Source organism: Mercurialis annua, linkage group LG8 (genome assembly GCF_937616625.2).
Source record: "Mercurialis annua linkage group LG8, ddMerAnnu1.2, whole genome shotgun sequence".
Taxonomy (NCBI): Eukaryota; Viridiplantae; Streptophyta; class Magnoliopsida; order Malpighiales; family Euphorbiaceae; genus Mercurialis; species Mercurialis annua.
The window spans coordinates 30,425,061-30,443,708 of NC_065577.1; the positions used below are offsets into that span (position 1 = coordinate 30,425,061).

At 33.2% G+C, this 18,648-nt stretch overlaps 1 protein-coding gene across 1 annotated transcript; it reads right to left on the bottom strand.

The window, feature by feature from the left end:
* Positions 1 to 237: 237 nt before the first annotated feature.
* On the bottom strand, positions 238 to 1,724 carry LOC126660801 (BURP domain protein USPL1-like). The gene is made up of 3 exons (XM_050354480.2): positions 1,568 to 1,724; positions 1,293 to 1,410; positions 238 to 1,168 (listed from the first exon to the last, which is right to left on the bottom strand). The coding sequence occupies exons 1-3, from the start codon at positions 1,610 to 1,612 to the stop codon at positions 441 to 443; spliced, it is 891 nt and encodes a 296-aa protein (XP_050210437.1). The 5' UTR covers positions 1,613 to 1,724; the 3' UTR covers positions 238 to 440.
* Positions 1,725 to 18,648: the final 16,924 nt, after the last annotated feature.

An 18,648-nucleotide genomic window follows, 5' to 3' on the forward strand; every position in this document is an offset into this window, starting at 1 on the left:
TTAATTATAAAATAATAAATAGCTATATCACTAAACTACTTCTACTAAACTTACTATTATAATATTGGTTGATTATAAATTAATAAATAGCTATATTATTAATGTGGATATATAATTACTGGACAAATATATTTATGATAGTATCTCTTTTAATTATAAAATATTAAACTACCTATACTAAACTACTACTATAATAATATAGGTTAATTATAAATTAATAAATAACTATAGTAATAATTTAGATAATTGACATAGATTTAATTAAAGTTCATGAGTTACAAGTTACAAGCACATAGCTAGAGCAGTAGCGTTTATTAAAACTTGGAATATAACCCACACAACATAAAAAGAAAAGGCAATTCCTACAGCTCCAGCAAAACAACATAAGAACAGAGAAACAAGCAAGCAAGAGTAGATGAAAATGATTTGTTCATCAAGCCTTAGGCATCTGATGGAAGCCACAAGAGGTGTTCCGACGAAACGAAATGACAAACGGTTGTTGATCCAGGCTTACCGCGAACCTCACGAAATGCGGGGATTTCAGGACTCCATTCAGAAGTATCAAAGTGGCATACTGCAATAGTTTCGATGGCGTCTCCATTCTCCCCGACAAGCGAAACCCTGAAACCCTTTGTGTTCTCTTGACTATGGCAATAAAAGACTGTATAAGGATAAGGCATTGTATGACACACTGCTAGCTTTGAAGTTGATATCTCTTTAGGCTCTTCAGTTATTGTATAATTTTGAACTCTGTTCTTCGACCTTGTCAAATGCGAAGATGTTACAGCTTTGACATTTTTAGAGTCTAAACCGAAGGTTCTCGAGACAAAATCCATCATTGCCTCAAAAGAAGTAGCACAAGTCTTGGTTTCTCCTGTAATTGGTTCAGCCTCGCAATTTTCTAATATAAACCCTATATCTTTGGCTTGAGGAGAGTCGGGTGTAACCGAAAAGAGACGAAGAATATGTTCCAATTGTTTGTATGAGAATGGATAGGATTCAGCTTGTTTTCTCGGCAGCAAAAGTGGGTCTTTTTTTGAATGATCAAAAGGTGGGAGATGGAGTGGCAATTTATGACCTACCTTTACATCATTCCTTGTAAAGAAGGTAATAAAAGGACAATCATCCGTTTGCTTGCTGGGCGACCTTACAAGATCCTCATCTCTATCTACAAGAAATTTGATTTTTAAAAACGTCAGTTGTCGTTGTGAAAACCTAAAATATGGTTATAAAAGGTATATGTATTGTAACGATTTTAATGGTCGTTGTAATAGACCGTTGCTAAAACTCACTTTTCTTGTAGTGATACCACCACTGGGGGCTGGATTTTGGCTTTTCAAGTGTGATTCCTTCTTCACCGTTTGGTACAATTTCTCTTAATTCTCCTCTTGCATCCAACTTGAAAGCAAGCTGCATTCGATATAAAAACGAGTTGTAAAAAAATAAATACATCTTATTAAAATTTCTACAAATTTTTTTCTTTGTTACTGCAAAAGAAACAAGCTAAACTAAACATAAATGTCTTACTATTCTAATCTTGCTTGGTGTACGTGAAATAATAACTTACCAAGTGAAGAGAGAAGAGCGCAAGCACAATACAAATGACTTTCATAATTCCTTTTCCTCTCTGAATATTTAGCTGTTTGTGGAATGGGTGAGTTGTTACATATTGCTATGCTATTTATAGCAGAAACTTGAACATGAATGGCCACTTGGTTAAATTTTTACATTCTCTGAACATTTTATATTTATATTTTTTTATCACTCCAACAGGCATTAAACATGTGTCCCTACAGCCCTTTTGAAAAATAATTATTGGTACATATTTTATATATTAATATATACATTTTTTTAATTATAAAATATGCTAGATACGTATTTGATATATGTTGAAATATTTGAAAATACATTTGTAATATTTTTATATTATTGCAAATTATTTTAGTGTCTTTAATATATATAAATTATATCAGGCACTAATTTTTTTTTATATAATTGAAAAACAGAGAGCACTAGTGGAAGAAATATAACCTACAATAGTAAAATTGCTGTTTAATATTTATATTATTTGAGTCACAACTCATTAATAAGTGCTTAAATTTTGTAGTAGCAATTTTCACAATTGAATAAATTAACCTAATATTAATTATATGATATTCTAAATTATTGACATGATTGTTAAAAATCAATGATCAATTAATATTTAAGAAGTTAAAATTAAATTTTTTCTATCAATTTGTCCAAAACTTTTAAAATCTAAAAGTCTATTTAAATTTAATAATTTCATTACAATTGAACCTTTCCGGTATTTAACCATATCATATCCGTAAGTATCATTGAATTCCAATTTATTGGATATAGTCAGATCAGATGGAACTCACATAAATGTAAAATTATTTAAAATATATTTATTAATTCACAGTACGCAAACTCAAAAATTTATTTAATATATTATGTTTTTTTTATCATTTGAACCAATATATATTATTGTTAGATGTTTAAATGTAATAAATTAGCCTTTATTTTATTTCTCTATCACCACATATAATATTTAATTTATTTATAATAGGCTTAAATGCACAAAAAATCACCAACTTTTGCGTGTTTTTAGCATTTAACATAATTATTAAATTTTGACATATTTAACATGAACTTTCAAAAAAATTGCAATTAAGGCAGTGGAACTGTTTTCGATGTAAAACGACACCATTTTGGAGTAAACCGACATCATTTTTGATGTAAAAATGACATTATTTTCAAAGGAAACGTACACGTGGTCTTAATTGCAATTTTTTAAACGTTCATGTTAATTATGAGAAAGGTTAAAAATTGTGTTAAATACCAAAAACAAACGAAAATTTGTGATTTTTGGTGCATTTAGGCTTTTATAATAAATGTGAAAATGATGTACTACTACTACTACATAATTACAAATTATTGACCAATGGAAAAACTACAATTCGTTCATAATTCAATCAATCAAGCTGACATTCTTTTATAATTATAATTTTAAATTACACTATATTTTATAATTAATTGACTTCTAACTGCTTAATCAATCAGTGATTTTATGATAATTTACTGAGTAATAATTATCAGATTTTACATACTTCTCAATTTATTAAAATTATTATTTTTAGGGCCTGTTAATATTAGTTATAAACAATTGTGAAGATAAAAAAATAAATTAATAAAAAAATCAAGTTAACAAGAATGCTTTTAAAAAAGTAAAGCATGTACAGAGAAAAATAGAATTCGTAATTAATTATTTGTTATCATTTTTTTTTCAATTTGAAAATAATATTTTTTTTAATTAAGAACTTTATAAATCTTATTATAATACATGCCCAGTTTTTATGTTACAGACATTGGAAATAACAATATTTAATTTAAAATGCGTGTAACTATTTAAAATTAATAACACTCGATATTTATTTCAGCTAAAATAATTTTTTAGGGGCTTATATAAATTTTATTTCAAACATGAAGGATATATTATTACTGTTTAATGATTTTTTGATTGCTTTTGATCAGTTAAATTGGAATCATGGTAGACAAGATGAAGTCAGGTGGAATAATAACTATGGGTCCTATACTGCTCTGCATTTTGTGACTGTCTGAGTGAGTTTTCATCGGGTTCAGATGCTGGCCTTCGTTCCAGACCTGCTGCCGGAGGGTATAGGTACCCTGCTGTTGTAAGTCTTTCAGCGATGTATAACATGCAGGCCCCTGTTATTAGTGAAGACGCAACAGGTTCAAAAGACTTAGCTGCTTCACATTCTGCTGGCTTCCGTCCAAGACCTGCTGCCGGAGTGCGTTGGAGATTAGCTGCTGCTGTCCCTTCGGTGACGGAAAATGTCCAGACTTCAGCAGCTGATGAAGACGGAATAGTTCAGACTCGGATTGCAGTAATTTCTGCCGGTGATTCAGGTCAGATTATTGATTCAGGTCGGTTTGCAGCAATTGCTGCTCCTACTTCTTCTGTTGCGGGTTTGGAGAGACAACAGGAGAATAATTTGTTTATACAAATTTGGAACTCTAAAGCTCCACCAAGGATAAAATTTTTTTCTTTGGCTTGCTCTTCATGATAGGATTCCTACTTAGAGTTTTTGGTGAAACGATCCATTATTCTAGCTGAAAACTCTTCCTGCACTCTTTGTGCTGAATTGGAAACACAAGTTCATCTATTCATTCATTGTTCTTTTGCTCGGAATATTTGGTGTTGTGTTTTGAAGAAGTTAGACGTTGGTTGGGTTGCTCCTTTTTCTTTTAAGGATTTCTTGGTTCAATGGCAAAGCGTTATTCCGAAGTGTCGATATGGGAGTCTTTGGCAAATTCTCGGTTATCTGTTAGTTTGGGAAATATGGAAAAGTAGAAATAAAAGGGTTTTTGATAGCACTAATTCAGATTTTGAGGATGTCATCTTTAATTGTTTTATGCGGGCGGTTTTCTCTCTAAAAGTTGTAATAGGAATTTTCCCTATACGGGATTGGATTTCTTTCGAAATCTGCGTTATATTTTGTCTCAGGACGTTTGATCTTTTGTTCTGATTCTCTTTGCCTAAGCCTCTAGTGTACTTCTTTGTAAGTCATTTTTTATGCGAAAGTTTAGCGAATCGGTTCTTTTGACATTTCTCGTGGCTTTTTATAAAATTATTATTCATCCAAAAAAACAAAAAAACCTGTTATAGGAGGTGAGAAGACAATTTGTACACAACCCGCTATAATTATTGTAAAATTCCAATATATATTTTGATAAATGTTTTTATTTTAATAAAATAATTTTGATGGTATCCATCAAACTATTTAATTTAATTTTTAAAATGTACAAATCTTTGACCAGCACCTAAGAAAGATTCCCATGATAAGATTTAAAAAGATTATGTGATGCAGCTCCATTAATCTTATAAGAAATGATACAATCTGCTGTGATGGACAAATCCAGAGAAATTTACCAAAAAATCATATAAATTTTAAAATAAATAAAAAATGTAATTTTCATTTGCACGGCAATTATATTTTATTTTATTTTAATTTTTAACGATATTTAAAGTCCTGCCTAGTCCCAGTAATTATTTAAACTTCGTCCAAATTTCGTGAAATTTTAACAATAACTTTTTAAAATTATTTCACGAATATTAACTTTGAAAAATATTTGCTCGAGACTTATTATTTTTTTTATTTATAAATTTTTCCTTAGTCACGCTTGTACTAATAATAATTTTCAAATTTAATTATTATTTTGCGACAAATAAAATAGATTCACTTCGGTCCTATTCATTAATATTATAACCTAACTTAGACTTTTACGATTTTAATTATCCAATTTAAAACACGTGTCACACTTAATACTTCAAAATATAAAGGGTATTCTATCTTTTTATTTTGAAAATTCATCAAACTTCATTAATCGAATATGAAACAGTTACATTTGTAAGAAATTCGGGAAAATTCGTAAACTAAACCCGATGACCTGGCATGGAACAGATAACATGCTGCCTGATTTGCAGATTTACTTACGAAAATAAAAAATAAATTATCTAACTATTTCGCCAATAAAGTGCCGTCTTCGCTCAATCTTCACCATCACCCGAATTAGAAACTACAGTCGTGACATCGGATACAACCAACACATGAATATCCGTCATAAAAAAGGGAGAACAGCCTTTTACACAGAAAGAAAAACAACCTTTCACATAGAAAGGACAGCAAACCTTTCATAGAAGGACAAAACAAAATTCTCAAAACAAACAAATAAATATAATATTAAAAAACAAAAAAAAAATTACTATAGCCCATAAATAATTTCATCTTTATTGTTTAAAGATCTCCAATCAATCTTTGATTCATGATTTATGAAAATTGAATTGGATTTGCACTTCATCGATAAATGTTAATCTGTCGAGAAAAAAATAAAAAAAGAGAGAAGAGAGAGTAGTCAAATATATGTTTTTTTATTCTTTCTAGTTTGCTATTTTTGTACGAAAATTTTAAATTTTAGTTTTACCATTTTTTATGGCTCTTAATATACATATTATTTATAAAAAAAAATTATTTTATCAATACGATAAATGAAGATTAAAAGAAAAAATCAAATTTTCTGTGTGATTTATTTATATCCTTTAATGCACATAACTTTTTTTATTTACTAAATAAACTGTACTCGCTATACTTATTGCAAAACTCCAATATATATTTTGATAAATATTTTTATTTTAATATAATAATTTTGATGGTATCCAGAAAACTATTTAATTTATTTTTTAAAATGCACAAAATCGTTGACCAGCTCCTAAGAAAGATTCCCTTGATGAGATTTAAAAAGATCAAGGGCTTGGGATTTGAAAATATATCCATGTGATTCAGCTCCATTAATTTTATAAGATATGATACGATCTACTTTGATGGAAAAATATATCTCCGTGTGTGTAATATGGAGAAATTCTTAGGTAGACTCAGTTTATCACGTCATTCGTAGATTAAACCTATCACATTATGACACGTCATTAAAATAATGCCACTATCGTAATATTACTATCCAAAAAAGTGTAAATAAGTAATAAACAAAATTACGATAATGCTACTATTTTAATGATGTGTCATAATATGATAGGTTAGTCTATAGATAACGCAGTAGACTGAGTCTACCTAAAAATCTCTCGTGTAGTATATCCATAATTTCTTCATGAAGAGATGGATGAGTTTCTTTCTCATTTACAGCCTCAACTACCACATCCCTACTGTTATTATTACCCCTATCCTTAGCCAACCACCATCATTTAAAGCTGGGTTACAGTTTGCACTCCACTTTTCAATATATAGCTCAATTATGTGAGATATTTTTTAATGCTTTCCAAAAATATATGAGAGGTCCCCTCACAAAACAACAAAAGACATGTGCCACATTTTATGTTTTCTAAAATGAATTTTAAGTAATTTACTATTCCCAAATATATCCTTAATGCTACTCTCAAATTAGGGTTTGAATTGAAACCCTATTTTTTTTATAAAAATGATGTTCTCATTGAGGGCTAATTCTGTCACTCTAACACCTACAAAATGACATGGAATGCTAACTAATTAAGTATGCCTGAAAATGAGAAAAACAGTAATTTGATATGTTTTTAAATTGTTCGAACACCATTTTAGAATAAAAAATCAGACGCTCAAATAGAATATTTTTAAAAGTTCAGACACTTGTGGTGTAATTTTTCCAAAAACTATTGGCCTAAACGAGTTAAACGAAAATTAACCAATCAACAGTTATAATCGTAATTAAACACCATCTAAAATCAAACCAGCTAAGTTAAGAAATGATGTTAAAAAAAACAATTAAGAGTTTATGATTATATATTAATTTATGTTTAAAAAATAAATAAATAAGAGTTTGTACAAATTTTTGACACTTATTTTCAAACGATTTGATACCCCACTTTTAGTTTTGTGAACGATTTGGTCCCTCACTTTTAATTTTATTAAACGATTTGGTCCCTCACTTTTAAACGATTTAGTACCTGAGTTACAATCCGTGAAACGATTGGGTCCCTCAAATTAACAAAAGGATCTCTTAGTTAGCGGAATTAAAATTGAGGGACTATTAAGTAGACTTTTGAATCAAAGGTACTAAACTATTAATTATGATATATCTCAAGGGCCTTTAAGTAATTTGCTCAACTTTGAACATGTATTATGGGTAATTGATTTTGGAGGTCACTGTACTTTTTAAAAATGGTAAAATGGTGACCGAACTTCAAAACGTAACATTTTAGTTACTATACTATTTGATTATGCTAAGATAATTTTCGGTCACTGAACAAAAACTTTCGAGTCGATTTTTTGTTGATTGTGTGTATATATAATATATAAGGTATTATTTGTCATAAATAATCAAATTTGGATTAATACATATGTATAATTTGACCGTAAAACACTTAAAAACCTCCAAAAATCACATATTTAAAAGTTTAGTAACCATTTTGTGACGTTTTAAAGTGCAGTCACCATTTTAAATTCTTGAAAAGTATAGTGACCCTTAGAATCAGTTACACATGCATTCCTTATAAAATATAGAGAAAATTACACATTAGGTCTAAATGTGGTAGTATTTTTCTCAAATGGCACTTGGTTAAATTTTTACATTTTATGAACATTTTATATTTACATTTTTTATCACTCCAATATGCATTAAACATGTGTCCCTACACCCCATTTGAAAAATAATTATTGTTACATATTTTATATATTAATATATACATCTTTTTAATTATAAAATATGATAGACACATATTTGATACATGTTGAAATATTTAAAAATACATTTGATTAATACATAAGTGACATATATTTTATATATAATCGATGGAACTCAAATTCTATCTTAATTATAGTAGAATTGAGTCGCATAAGATATGTCCCCTGCGAGAATATCAGTTCTTGCCCAAATCACAAGAACCCGATAATATTTATGTCCGAATTCATAAGATTCGCCGAATTTGAAGATCAATGGAAGAATCAGCCGAATTCCCAGAAGAACCGGTATCCCCGAGGACTCGGGAAAAAAAAATCCGAGTCGATTTTTTGGTTATGTTAAGATAGAAGGATTTTCGGTCACTGAAGAAAAAAAATTCGAGTCGATTTTTTGTTGATTGTGTGTATATAGAAAATATAAGGTATTATTTGTCATAAATAATCAAATTTTAATTACTAGATATGTATAATTTGATCGCAAAACACTTAAAAACCTTAAAAAATCACATATTTAAAAGTTTAGTAACCATTTTGTGACGTTTTGAAGTTCAGTCATCATTTTTCAATTCTTGAAAAGTATAGTGACCCTTAAAATCAATTACTCATGTATTCCTTATAAAATATAGAGAAAACTACACATTAGGTCTAAATGTTGTAGTATTTTTTTTCAAATGGCACTTGGTTAAATTTTTACATTTTATGAACATTTTATATTTATATTTTTTATCATTCCAATAGCCATTAAACATGTGTCCCTACATCCCCTTTTGAAAGGCGAATCGTCAAAATCATCACAAAAAAGCAAAACCACATATATAACTGAGGAAGACCTAGAGGCAAAAATAGCCAAAGCCATGAAGAAGCTGAAAGCCGAAGAGCTAGACATAGACGACTTGAGATTGAAAAGTTCGCCCCTATCAACTGAAACCATGGAGGAAACGATCCCTCACAACATGAAGCTGCCTATTATGCCAACATTCAATGGAGAAGGAGACCTAAGGGACCACACGTCCATATTTTCAGCAATGATGGGTTTACTAAGCGTTTCAGACGTGATCCTATGTCGAGCTTTTCCCACCACTCTGACTGGAACTGCCCAAAGATGGTACAACAAGGTCAAGCCAAGGTCAATCAAGAATTACACATCTTTATCGACTGAATTCCTCAACAGGTATCTCACTAATATTCCAGCCAAAACAACCACCAGCATTCTGAGATCGTGCATCCAGGAAGAAGGATAAACATTAAGAAGCTACATCGAGAGATTCAACAAACAAGCTATGAAGATCGACAATTTGAATGTTGATATGGCTACCGAGGCCCTAAGGGAGGGGACGCGATTTAAAAAAATTGGTGGACAGGTAGCTGGTTAACAAACCAACCACATTCACAAATCTGATGGAAATCGCAGAAAAGTACTTTGAGTTGGACGAGGGTCGAAGAGCCATTAGAGGAAAAGAAGCGAAAGGAAAGGACTCAAAAGAAAGATCAAGGGACATGCCGAAATCCAGAACAGATGAGAGGCGCTAGAGGCCTAATGAAAATAGACGCTTCGCCCCCCAAAGCAGATACGAGTCAAGGAGCGGCCCCAGAGATGAAGAACGTAACTATATACCACTCAACACAAGTAGGACAAATGTCCTCATGTGGATAAAAGAAAACGTAAAAAACGTCAAATGGCCACCCAAGATGAAAGCTGAAATTAGAGACACGAGAAAATTCTGTGACTTCCATGATGAACACGGGAATAAAACTGAAGAATGCAGGGACCTCAAAGTAGAAATAGAGAGGATGATAGACTCATGCGAAGTTAGAAAGTTTATCACCAAAAAGCCAAAAAAACGGCGACTAAGGGGAAAAGAGACACCGAGACGATAAAGGCAAGAAAAAGGAAGAAGAAAGACTATCCAAAATATTAGGAACGATACAGGTGATCAACAGAGGCGGCCGTAACAGCTCAACAATCACACAAAAACAGAGGAGAGAAGTGATGAACATCAGAGAAACCCAAGTGCCCCCGGTTATCTTTGACGTAGAGGACTATGAACATGTGAAGGCTCCACACAATGACGCCCTGGTGGTAACCACTATCATAGAAAACTAGAATATGGAGCGAATTATCATAGATGAAGCAAGTGCGGTGAACCTCATGTTAAATGCTGCTTATAAAAGCCTTGGTGGAACCGCTGCAAAACTTCACCGAGTCCCAATTCATTATCAGGTCTCGGAGGACCCTCCATTAAGCCACTCGGTGTTGTAACACTGGAGGTCGTAATCGGTCCAGAGAAGGGAATCAACAAAAAAATCATGCCCCTAGTTAACATAGTAGACATGGAGCTGACATATAACACAATCTTAGGAAGCCTATTGCTTCACGACTTGGCCGCAATAACAAGTATCAGGGCACTAGCTATGAAAATACCAACCAAAAAGGGTGTAATAACACTGAGAGGGGATCAGAACATCACTAAACAATGCTACAACGAATCAGTCATCGACCTCCAAGGAAACAAGAAAGAGAAAGAGGAAGAGTAAAAACACAAGTAACCCATCGCCAGTAGGAACTTTATGTCCTACCCAATGGAAGTTATAACTATCTTTATTTTGTAAGCAAGTTTATTTATATCAATAAAGTTCCAATTCCCCCCCCCCCCTCTCCCCCAAATATCATGCAATACATCACACAAAAAGGAATCGAAAGCCCAAAAACGACAAATAGAAGAGTTTAGATTAACTCTCAAAGGCAAAACGCCTAAAAAAATAAAAGAGTTGAGATTAACTCTCAAAGGCGAAATGCCTAAAAAACAAATAAAAGAGTTCAGATTAACTCTCACTGGAGAAACGCCTAAAAACAAATAAATGAGTTTAGATTATCCTTCCTATCAATTATAAATTCATTAGCTATCATATGGATTGATTGTAGGCTTATTTTGGATCTATATTTTCTGAGTTTTCTCTTGATTGTTGTCCTTAATCATATGTAAAATCCATCGCGATCCACCTGGAACCTTTAGGAATCACCACATGTTTCAATAAAACAGAGTTCCAAAGTAACACTAAGCCACCCGAAGTCTAAATTCGGCCACAAAATTTTAGCAAGAAAATTATCCACATTTTCTTTTTTTAATTTGTTCAAACCAATAAACGACATATTATAAGCAGAGACCATTTTACGAATAAACTACTACTTCCTATAATTCATAAAACCGCCTCTACAATTACAAGAAACAAATGAAAGCGGCAAAGACATTGAAAAGATAAAAACCTCGAGATGAAGAAGCTTAATTACGCTGCTCCTTTTCCTTAGAATCTATGTTTTTTCCTAACTTCCTCAACATGGATGATCGTGTTTCCTCTCGAAAGGCCCTAGGTCGTGCCCAACTTGCCAAGTTCTCACTACCTCATCCATAACGATGTCACCGACTACATCTTTTGTACCATTAACACGGCTCATATTTGCAATTCCACCATCGGACAGATTATTATGAATTCCTGCATTGTCAGTAGAACAAGATAGAACATTGCATAAATGATCAATTCTTGCCTACATCCCGGAGTTGTCTGATTTTCAACAACCTGCGAAGGAACCATTTAATTAACTAAGGGAACCCGTTCAACATCATCAAAAACAACAGAGTTGCCTCTTCAATCAGGAGTATCTTTGCTCCTAGCATAACATGAAACCTTTCCCTTAACTTGTTGCCCATCTTTCACACATCCGACCTGGATAGGAGAAGTTGGTGTCGTCACAAACCTGAGTTGTTCAGACTGTAGTTGTTGAGAAAAGTCCTGGAAAATCTCTTTCTGCTGAATATGTTCAGAAAATTCCTTATTTTCATGGCAGCAGCTAGACCCTCTTAACCCCGATATATTGTAACATTCTGTATTTTTAATGGATAAAATATTGCCACATGTCTAATATTTTATTAGATGGGAGTACGTAAATTAAATGTAAATTTAATTTCCAAGTGTCCTAAAATTATATTGTGGATATAGGATTTCAAATTGAAATTTGAATATTTACGTACTTAGGAGGGCTAAGGAAAACTTATGAATTGGGTGCAGAATAATTCATAAATTCCTAGCGAATATTTTTGGTGCTAATATTCGCGAAATAATTTATAAAGGTTATCATGGAAATTTGACAAAATTTGAAAGTAGAAATTTTATTAAGCGCGGTCTATATAGACCTAATAAATCAAAAATGATTTATTAAAAATAAAATATAAGTCGGATGCGAATAAAAATTATATTTTTATTTGTTTTATATTTTATTAGATTTCCGGATAAATTTTCACGAAATTCGAAAATCGTTTCGGTTTGAGCTATGGACGACTAATTAAGAAGTTGGTTTAAAGTGCAAGATTGAGCTAGTACTAAACGACACTTTAGCCATTAATTAAATAAATGAATTCAAATGAAGGAAATGAGAAAAAGAAGCTCATTTCCTCATTTCCTAAACTAAAGAAAGAGTAGTAGCTCTTAGAGGAAGAACGAAACCTAGAGTTTCGAATTATGATCGACCGTTTCTCGATTCTAACTCCATTTCTTAAACGATTACTCAAGTAATTGAGGTATTAAACCCGTATTAACGTTTATTTCGATATATTTTGAATATACATTTGTTTATAAACAGTTACCAAATCAAACGATCGATGTATACATTCAAATTGCGTTTGGATTGTGTTTTTGTGAACTAGGACGTAAAATAACACGTTTGCAGCGTTCTGGGTGTTCCGGGCAGCTTTTTCCCTACTCATTTGAAGTGGTTTCGTCGAACCAAAAGTGTTTAAAAACGATATTTGTTTTTAAAGTAAATGAAAAGAGTTTTAAACCTAAATCTAAAGACTTTTAAAATGAGATTTTAAAAGTAAAGTTAAACGTTTGAAAATGACTTTAAAAGAGTTAAAGTCGACGTTTAACTGGTTTAAAAGATTTAGCAATCGGCTTTGCTAAATAAGTAGTATACGATTGTGAATTGTTTTAGCAATCAAGTCGATACTATTAAATGAATTTAATTAGGTATTGTGATACCTAAAAGGACTTCTAGAGCAAATTCTAAGCGTTTTATCGAGGTGAAAACAGTTCAAATGGTTTTGCAAAAGAAAGAGACCATAAGTGTTATGTGAATTACATTCTAGTTTAAACCTAGGTTCCCGGACCTAGATGTTTATACTAGAGATGGGTATTCATGTGTTTGTCTTGTTTGTTTTATGTGTTTGACCCGACCAACTGTCAAGCAGTGAGACCAGGACTCGGGGGAGTCTGCCACACATACGACAGGGCTAAGCAGTAACTTAGCAAGTACTGTGAGTTTACATGTTTAATTTTGAATATCAGTAGTCAACTGTTTTAAATTCATAATTGCAGCAGTATAAACTAGTCGAGAGATATCCATTGTAACGAGCTACCTATTGGGCAGCAATAGGGTTGCGTGAACACCGACACCGATTCTAGATGTACTTCTATCGAGGTATAGAGTTATGTCTGTCAAGTTAAGTCATTTGGAAAGTGAATGCCCTCACTTTATGGGTAAACCCTGTGTAATACCCTAAAACGTTTAATTATTTAATTGGACCACGTGTCCGGTTTCGAGTCGCTAGAGTGGCGATATTAGAAAGTTTCCGATAAAAATTAGGCTTAATTGCATAAAAAATCACCAACTTTCGCGTGTTTTTGGTATTTAACATAATCTTTTTTTCTTGGCATAAAAAATCACAAACTTTCATTTTTTGGCATATTTGTCCACGGGATGTGAAACGGCGTCGTTTTGAATGTAAAACGACGACGTTTTGTGCTAAAATGGGGTCTGTTTTGCGCTTAATTTTTCAAATGAAACGGTTATGTGAACGAATATGCCAAAAAATGAAAGTTGATGATTTTTTATGCCAAGAAAAAAAGATTATGTTAAATACCAAAAACACGCGAAAGTTGGTGATTTTTGTTGCAATTAAGCCTAAAAATTAAGATAAATGAGTTTTAGTAGGTCGGTTTCGGAGAAGATAATAGCGAAGAATTTGATAATATATTTCAATTCTAAAGTCAGAATTAGAATTATAAGGAAAATATTAAGAATAGTCCCAAAATAAAGTTCAGGGACTAAAGTGGTAATTTAGCCACTACGTTTTGAAAATGGAAATTTTAGGTTTTGACGGGAAAATATTAATATTAGGTTTCGTATTATTTATAGGATATAAATAATACGTATAAGTTATAATTTAAGAAATTATTGATTTAGTTATGGACTAAATCGTACGAAAGAAAAGTTTGAAAGATAAGTTGTAACAAAGAAAGAAAAGAGGAACTAAAATAAACTTTTAGCCATTCAATATATGAGTTACCATTTGAATGAGGAAAGGAATCAGAGAGTGAGAGAAGAGTACCAGAAGCTTCGAACGATTATTGTCGTTTCGCCGCCGTTTCTCCGTTCGACGTCTGATTCAAGCGATTTTCGCGTTGATCTCTTTGAAATAGAAAGCTCTATTGATATCAAGCTTCATTTCAAGGTAAAATTTTCAGAATTGATGCTAAAAATAGAGTTATATGGGTTTTTTGGTGTGAGATGTCGAATTTGACGTATTTTAGTCGTTTTGATGCATTTGGTGAAAACGGAAGCACGAGTTTTGTGAGAAATGAAGTTATTGGCGTATTGGGAAAGTCGGGGTGTGGCGAAACAGCCTGGAAACGATGTTTCCGGGGTTGTGCATGGCAAGCAGCTATGCGCCCGCATAGCAGAAGCTATGCGCGCGCATAGCTCAGGCTATGCGAGCGCATAGCCAAGCTGTGCATCGAACAGCTTATTCGAGCTACGCGCTCGCACGACGATTATGAAGGGACCAAAATGGACTTTTTTCCCGATTGACTGAGGTTTTTGACATTTTTAAGTATTGAACTTTAAAGATATAAAGACCCTGATAACTTAAAAAGTAAGATTTAGCTCGACGTTTTACACGAGTAACGATAATGAAAAGCGATAAGGAAATTATATAATTCTCGAATACAAGGAATGGTATTCGATAAGTCGTGGGTGCGACTAAGAGTTACTGAATGCGTGAATAATACTAAGAATGAAACCAAAACTTAAATTATGAAAATATTAAGTATAAACACGTGATTTACGTCTGACTATTAAACATTAATTAATATGTATCAGACGTACGACCGAGCAGTGAGGGCACTAGAGGTGGACTAGTACGACCATACCACCACATCGATTTCCTAATAGAGTGGATAGCGGTCACTGTGAGTTGCACTTTACTTTCGTGTGTTATTGATTAAAGTTATTTTGATATCGTATTATATATATTATTTATACGCATCGCACGATATATATGAATTGCTGATATATTGTATGTTTTGATTGAACTTTATATACTAGAACCTAGTATACGATCCAACGAAACTAGCAACCTATTGGGTGTCAATAGGCTGAGTGATCACCAGTAAATGTGTCAGTCTAGTGTGTCTGACTATGAGGTATGATTTGATATGATTATGAAAACTGAGATATGAATGCGATACGAGAGTGAACTCGGTTACAATGTAGCCTGTGCCCCGTATCTAGTAGGTTGGACCTACCAGTGGTTTGGACCCACCACTTTGGGATTAAGAGATATGTTCCGACTGACGTGGTTGCATGTGAACACTCGGGGTCGAACTATTGGAATCAGTATGATTTGAATAATAGTGAATTATGTTATGTTTCAGGATTTTAGTTTCAAAAGGATCGAGTACTTGTTCATATGTATTATTTATATTGATATCAATTTGAAATGCGATGCTATGTTTTTATAATAATACCGTTAGTAAACTGCCAACTCACTCAGTATTTTCCCAAATACTGACCCCTCACCTTTGATGTATTTCAGGTACTTAGTGTGTGGACTTAGTTAGAAGCCAATTTTGAAGTCCAGAAGTCAGCTGTGTATGTATAGTTTTCTGACTTCTGTGAATGCTGCAGTAATGGTCCCGCATTGACAGAGTCGTAGCCTAGACAGCAGTACATTTTGGATGTACATACTACTTGCTGTCCTGTTTATATGTTTTTGATAGGCTATCTGTAGTATGTTTTATCCATGGCCCCAGATGCCGGTGGCATGTTCTTTTACACTAACTTTTGTGCATAGTACCGCGAGGCCAGTTCGTACTGGGTACGGTAACTAGAGCCCGCGAGGTTTTAAACAGTTAGTGTAAATATGTGATTATATGTATATTTGCTTTCGTTGTGTTATCTGTTTATTATTTGCAAAAAATTAATAGTGGTTTGAAGCTTGCTACGGGTTCCGGAGCTACCACTCCCGTTCCCTAGCGCCGGTCACGGCTCAATATTTTGGGTCGTGACACCCTGAGACAACAATAATACTGTTACGGTCGCGGGTCAAATTGTGATGGCAGTTTCATTATTACAGTCCAGGTACCAAAGATAGAGAAGTGAACGAAAATGATTCAGTTCACGGTCCTTAGTCTGTAAGCTTGTGATGTGAGTATGTCTGTTAAGACATTTATGGACTAGAGTTTCATATGGATCGACAAATTAGTAATATTTTATATAGAACCGATTTATATATATTATGCGATTTTGGTATTTATCTGTAAACTGTTTACTCACTCATAAATATTTATATTTCTGACCCCGTTGTTGTTTCCCATTTTCAGGCAATGAGCTTTGAGGTCAGTCGAGCTTCCACATTCCTATTTTAGGGGAGCTCTTCTTTTTGGTATTGTACATATATTTTATACTCTTATAATGCTGCAATAGTATAGGTGTGATATGCCATCAGCCATGCCACTAGTGCTCTGTTTAGATACTCTTATAGGATCTAGTGCACGTGTATATACCTTTTGGGTGGCTGCATAGTGGCATTATCTATATAGTTAACGAGTCGGCCTCGTTTGTTTTTGGGTGTGTCCAAAACAATATGGCTTATATACGCCGGCTATGTGTAATCGGTACGCTATGTATTTTAATATGTTTAATACCACCGTTGTGAGACATAGAAGTATCCGCATTTTTTTATTGAACATATTAACTGTTGAAAAGAGTGGCGTGTACTTTGGAACAAGGCTGCCTATGTGTTAAGGCAAGCAAGATATAAGTCCTTGGTTTCCAGTGCTTACCACGCCATATTTTGATAAGGAAGTGAGGGTTGAGATAATACGGTTATCTAACCAGTACTTCTGAAAACCTACTTTTCTTATATGTGTATTTTCAGAAAAGTGTTTGAGCTATACGAGAAAGGTTTTAACGATATTATTTGAAAACGGATCGTACGCGAGGTACAATCTTGAAACAATATTTGCAAAAAATTTCTAGAGGTTCTAGGCTAGCTACGGGTTTCAAAACAACCATTCCCATTCGCTAGCACCGGTCGTGACTTGGTTTAGGGTGGAAATTGGGTCGTGACAAAATTGGTATCAGAGCAACATTTAAGTACTCGAACATTTGGAGTACTTCTGCTGATATTGTTATGTAAGTTGTGATAGGAATTGTGGGGATTCCTAGTAGACTATTGCAGCAACATAGGATTCGAGTCATGTCTTGATCAGTTTTCAATTGTTGATAACATTCAGCTATAAGTAGAAATCTCTATACATGTGTCGCATACGTTGATGTTTTGATTAGGAACATATGAAATGTTCTTGCGTTTGAAACGCGATGCTAACTAGGGAACATGTGAGATATTCATGTGTTCGAGACACGCTATCAAAGTATTGCGGAAGGTCGGATCAATTGACCAGTATTCAAGAAAAAATGTTTGTTTGAGAAAATAGTTAGATTTTCTCTGAACTATATGTGTGATAGTTATGTGTTCTATTTATATGTGTTTATAAGGTGTTGTGTGTTATATGAAACTGTGTTTTCTCTAACTGTTATAACGGGTACTAACGTTATGGCTACATGTGTTTCAGCATGTCTAGGCCTAGTTGAGCTCGGCCCCATGTTGTGTCTGATCCACATAGTTTGTCTGATCAACCGGTTATGCCTTATAATCCATTATAAGCTAGAGATTCTACTTCGGTTTGAGATATGGATACAGAGATCAATGCTATCATATCAGAGCATCTGAAAGGATATGTAGGGGATCAGGATTGTTCTAATGATAGTGAAAAATCAGAATCTGATCCTACAGCCACATTAGCCTATACAGGGTTCAGACTGGAACAGTTTTTAAGAGAAGTGAACCATCTGAAAAATGTTCAGAAAAGGATGAGCCATTCCCCAAGTCAAAAGTGGGAAGATGTGCATGCTAATGCAGAGCAAGAGGAACAGAGTTTAAATAGGTTGAGGCATTATCTGAGTATGTTCACGAGAGAGGATCTACTAGTACGAGCCTATGTTATAGAGTTCATAAGGATAAGTGAAGAGGTTCCTAAATTGATGAGAGATGGAGTTGAAGTTAGT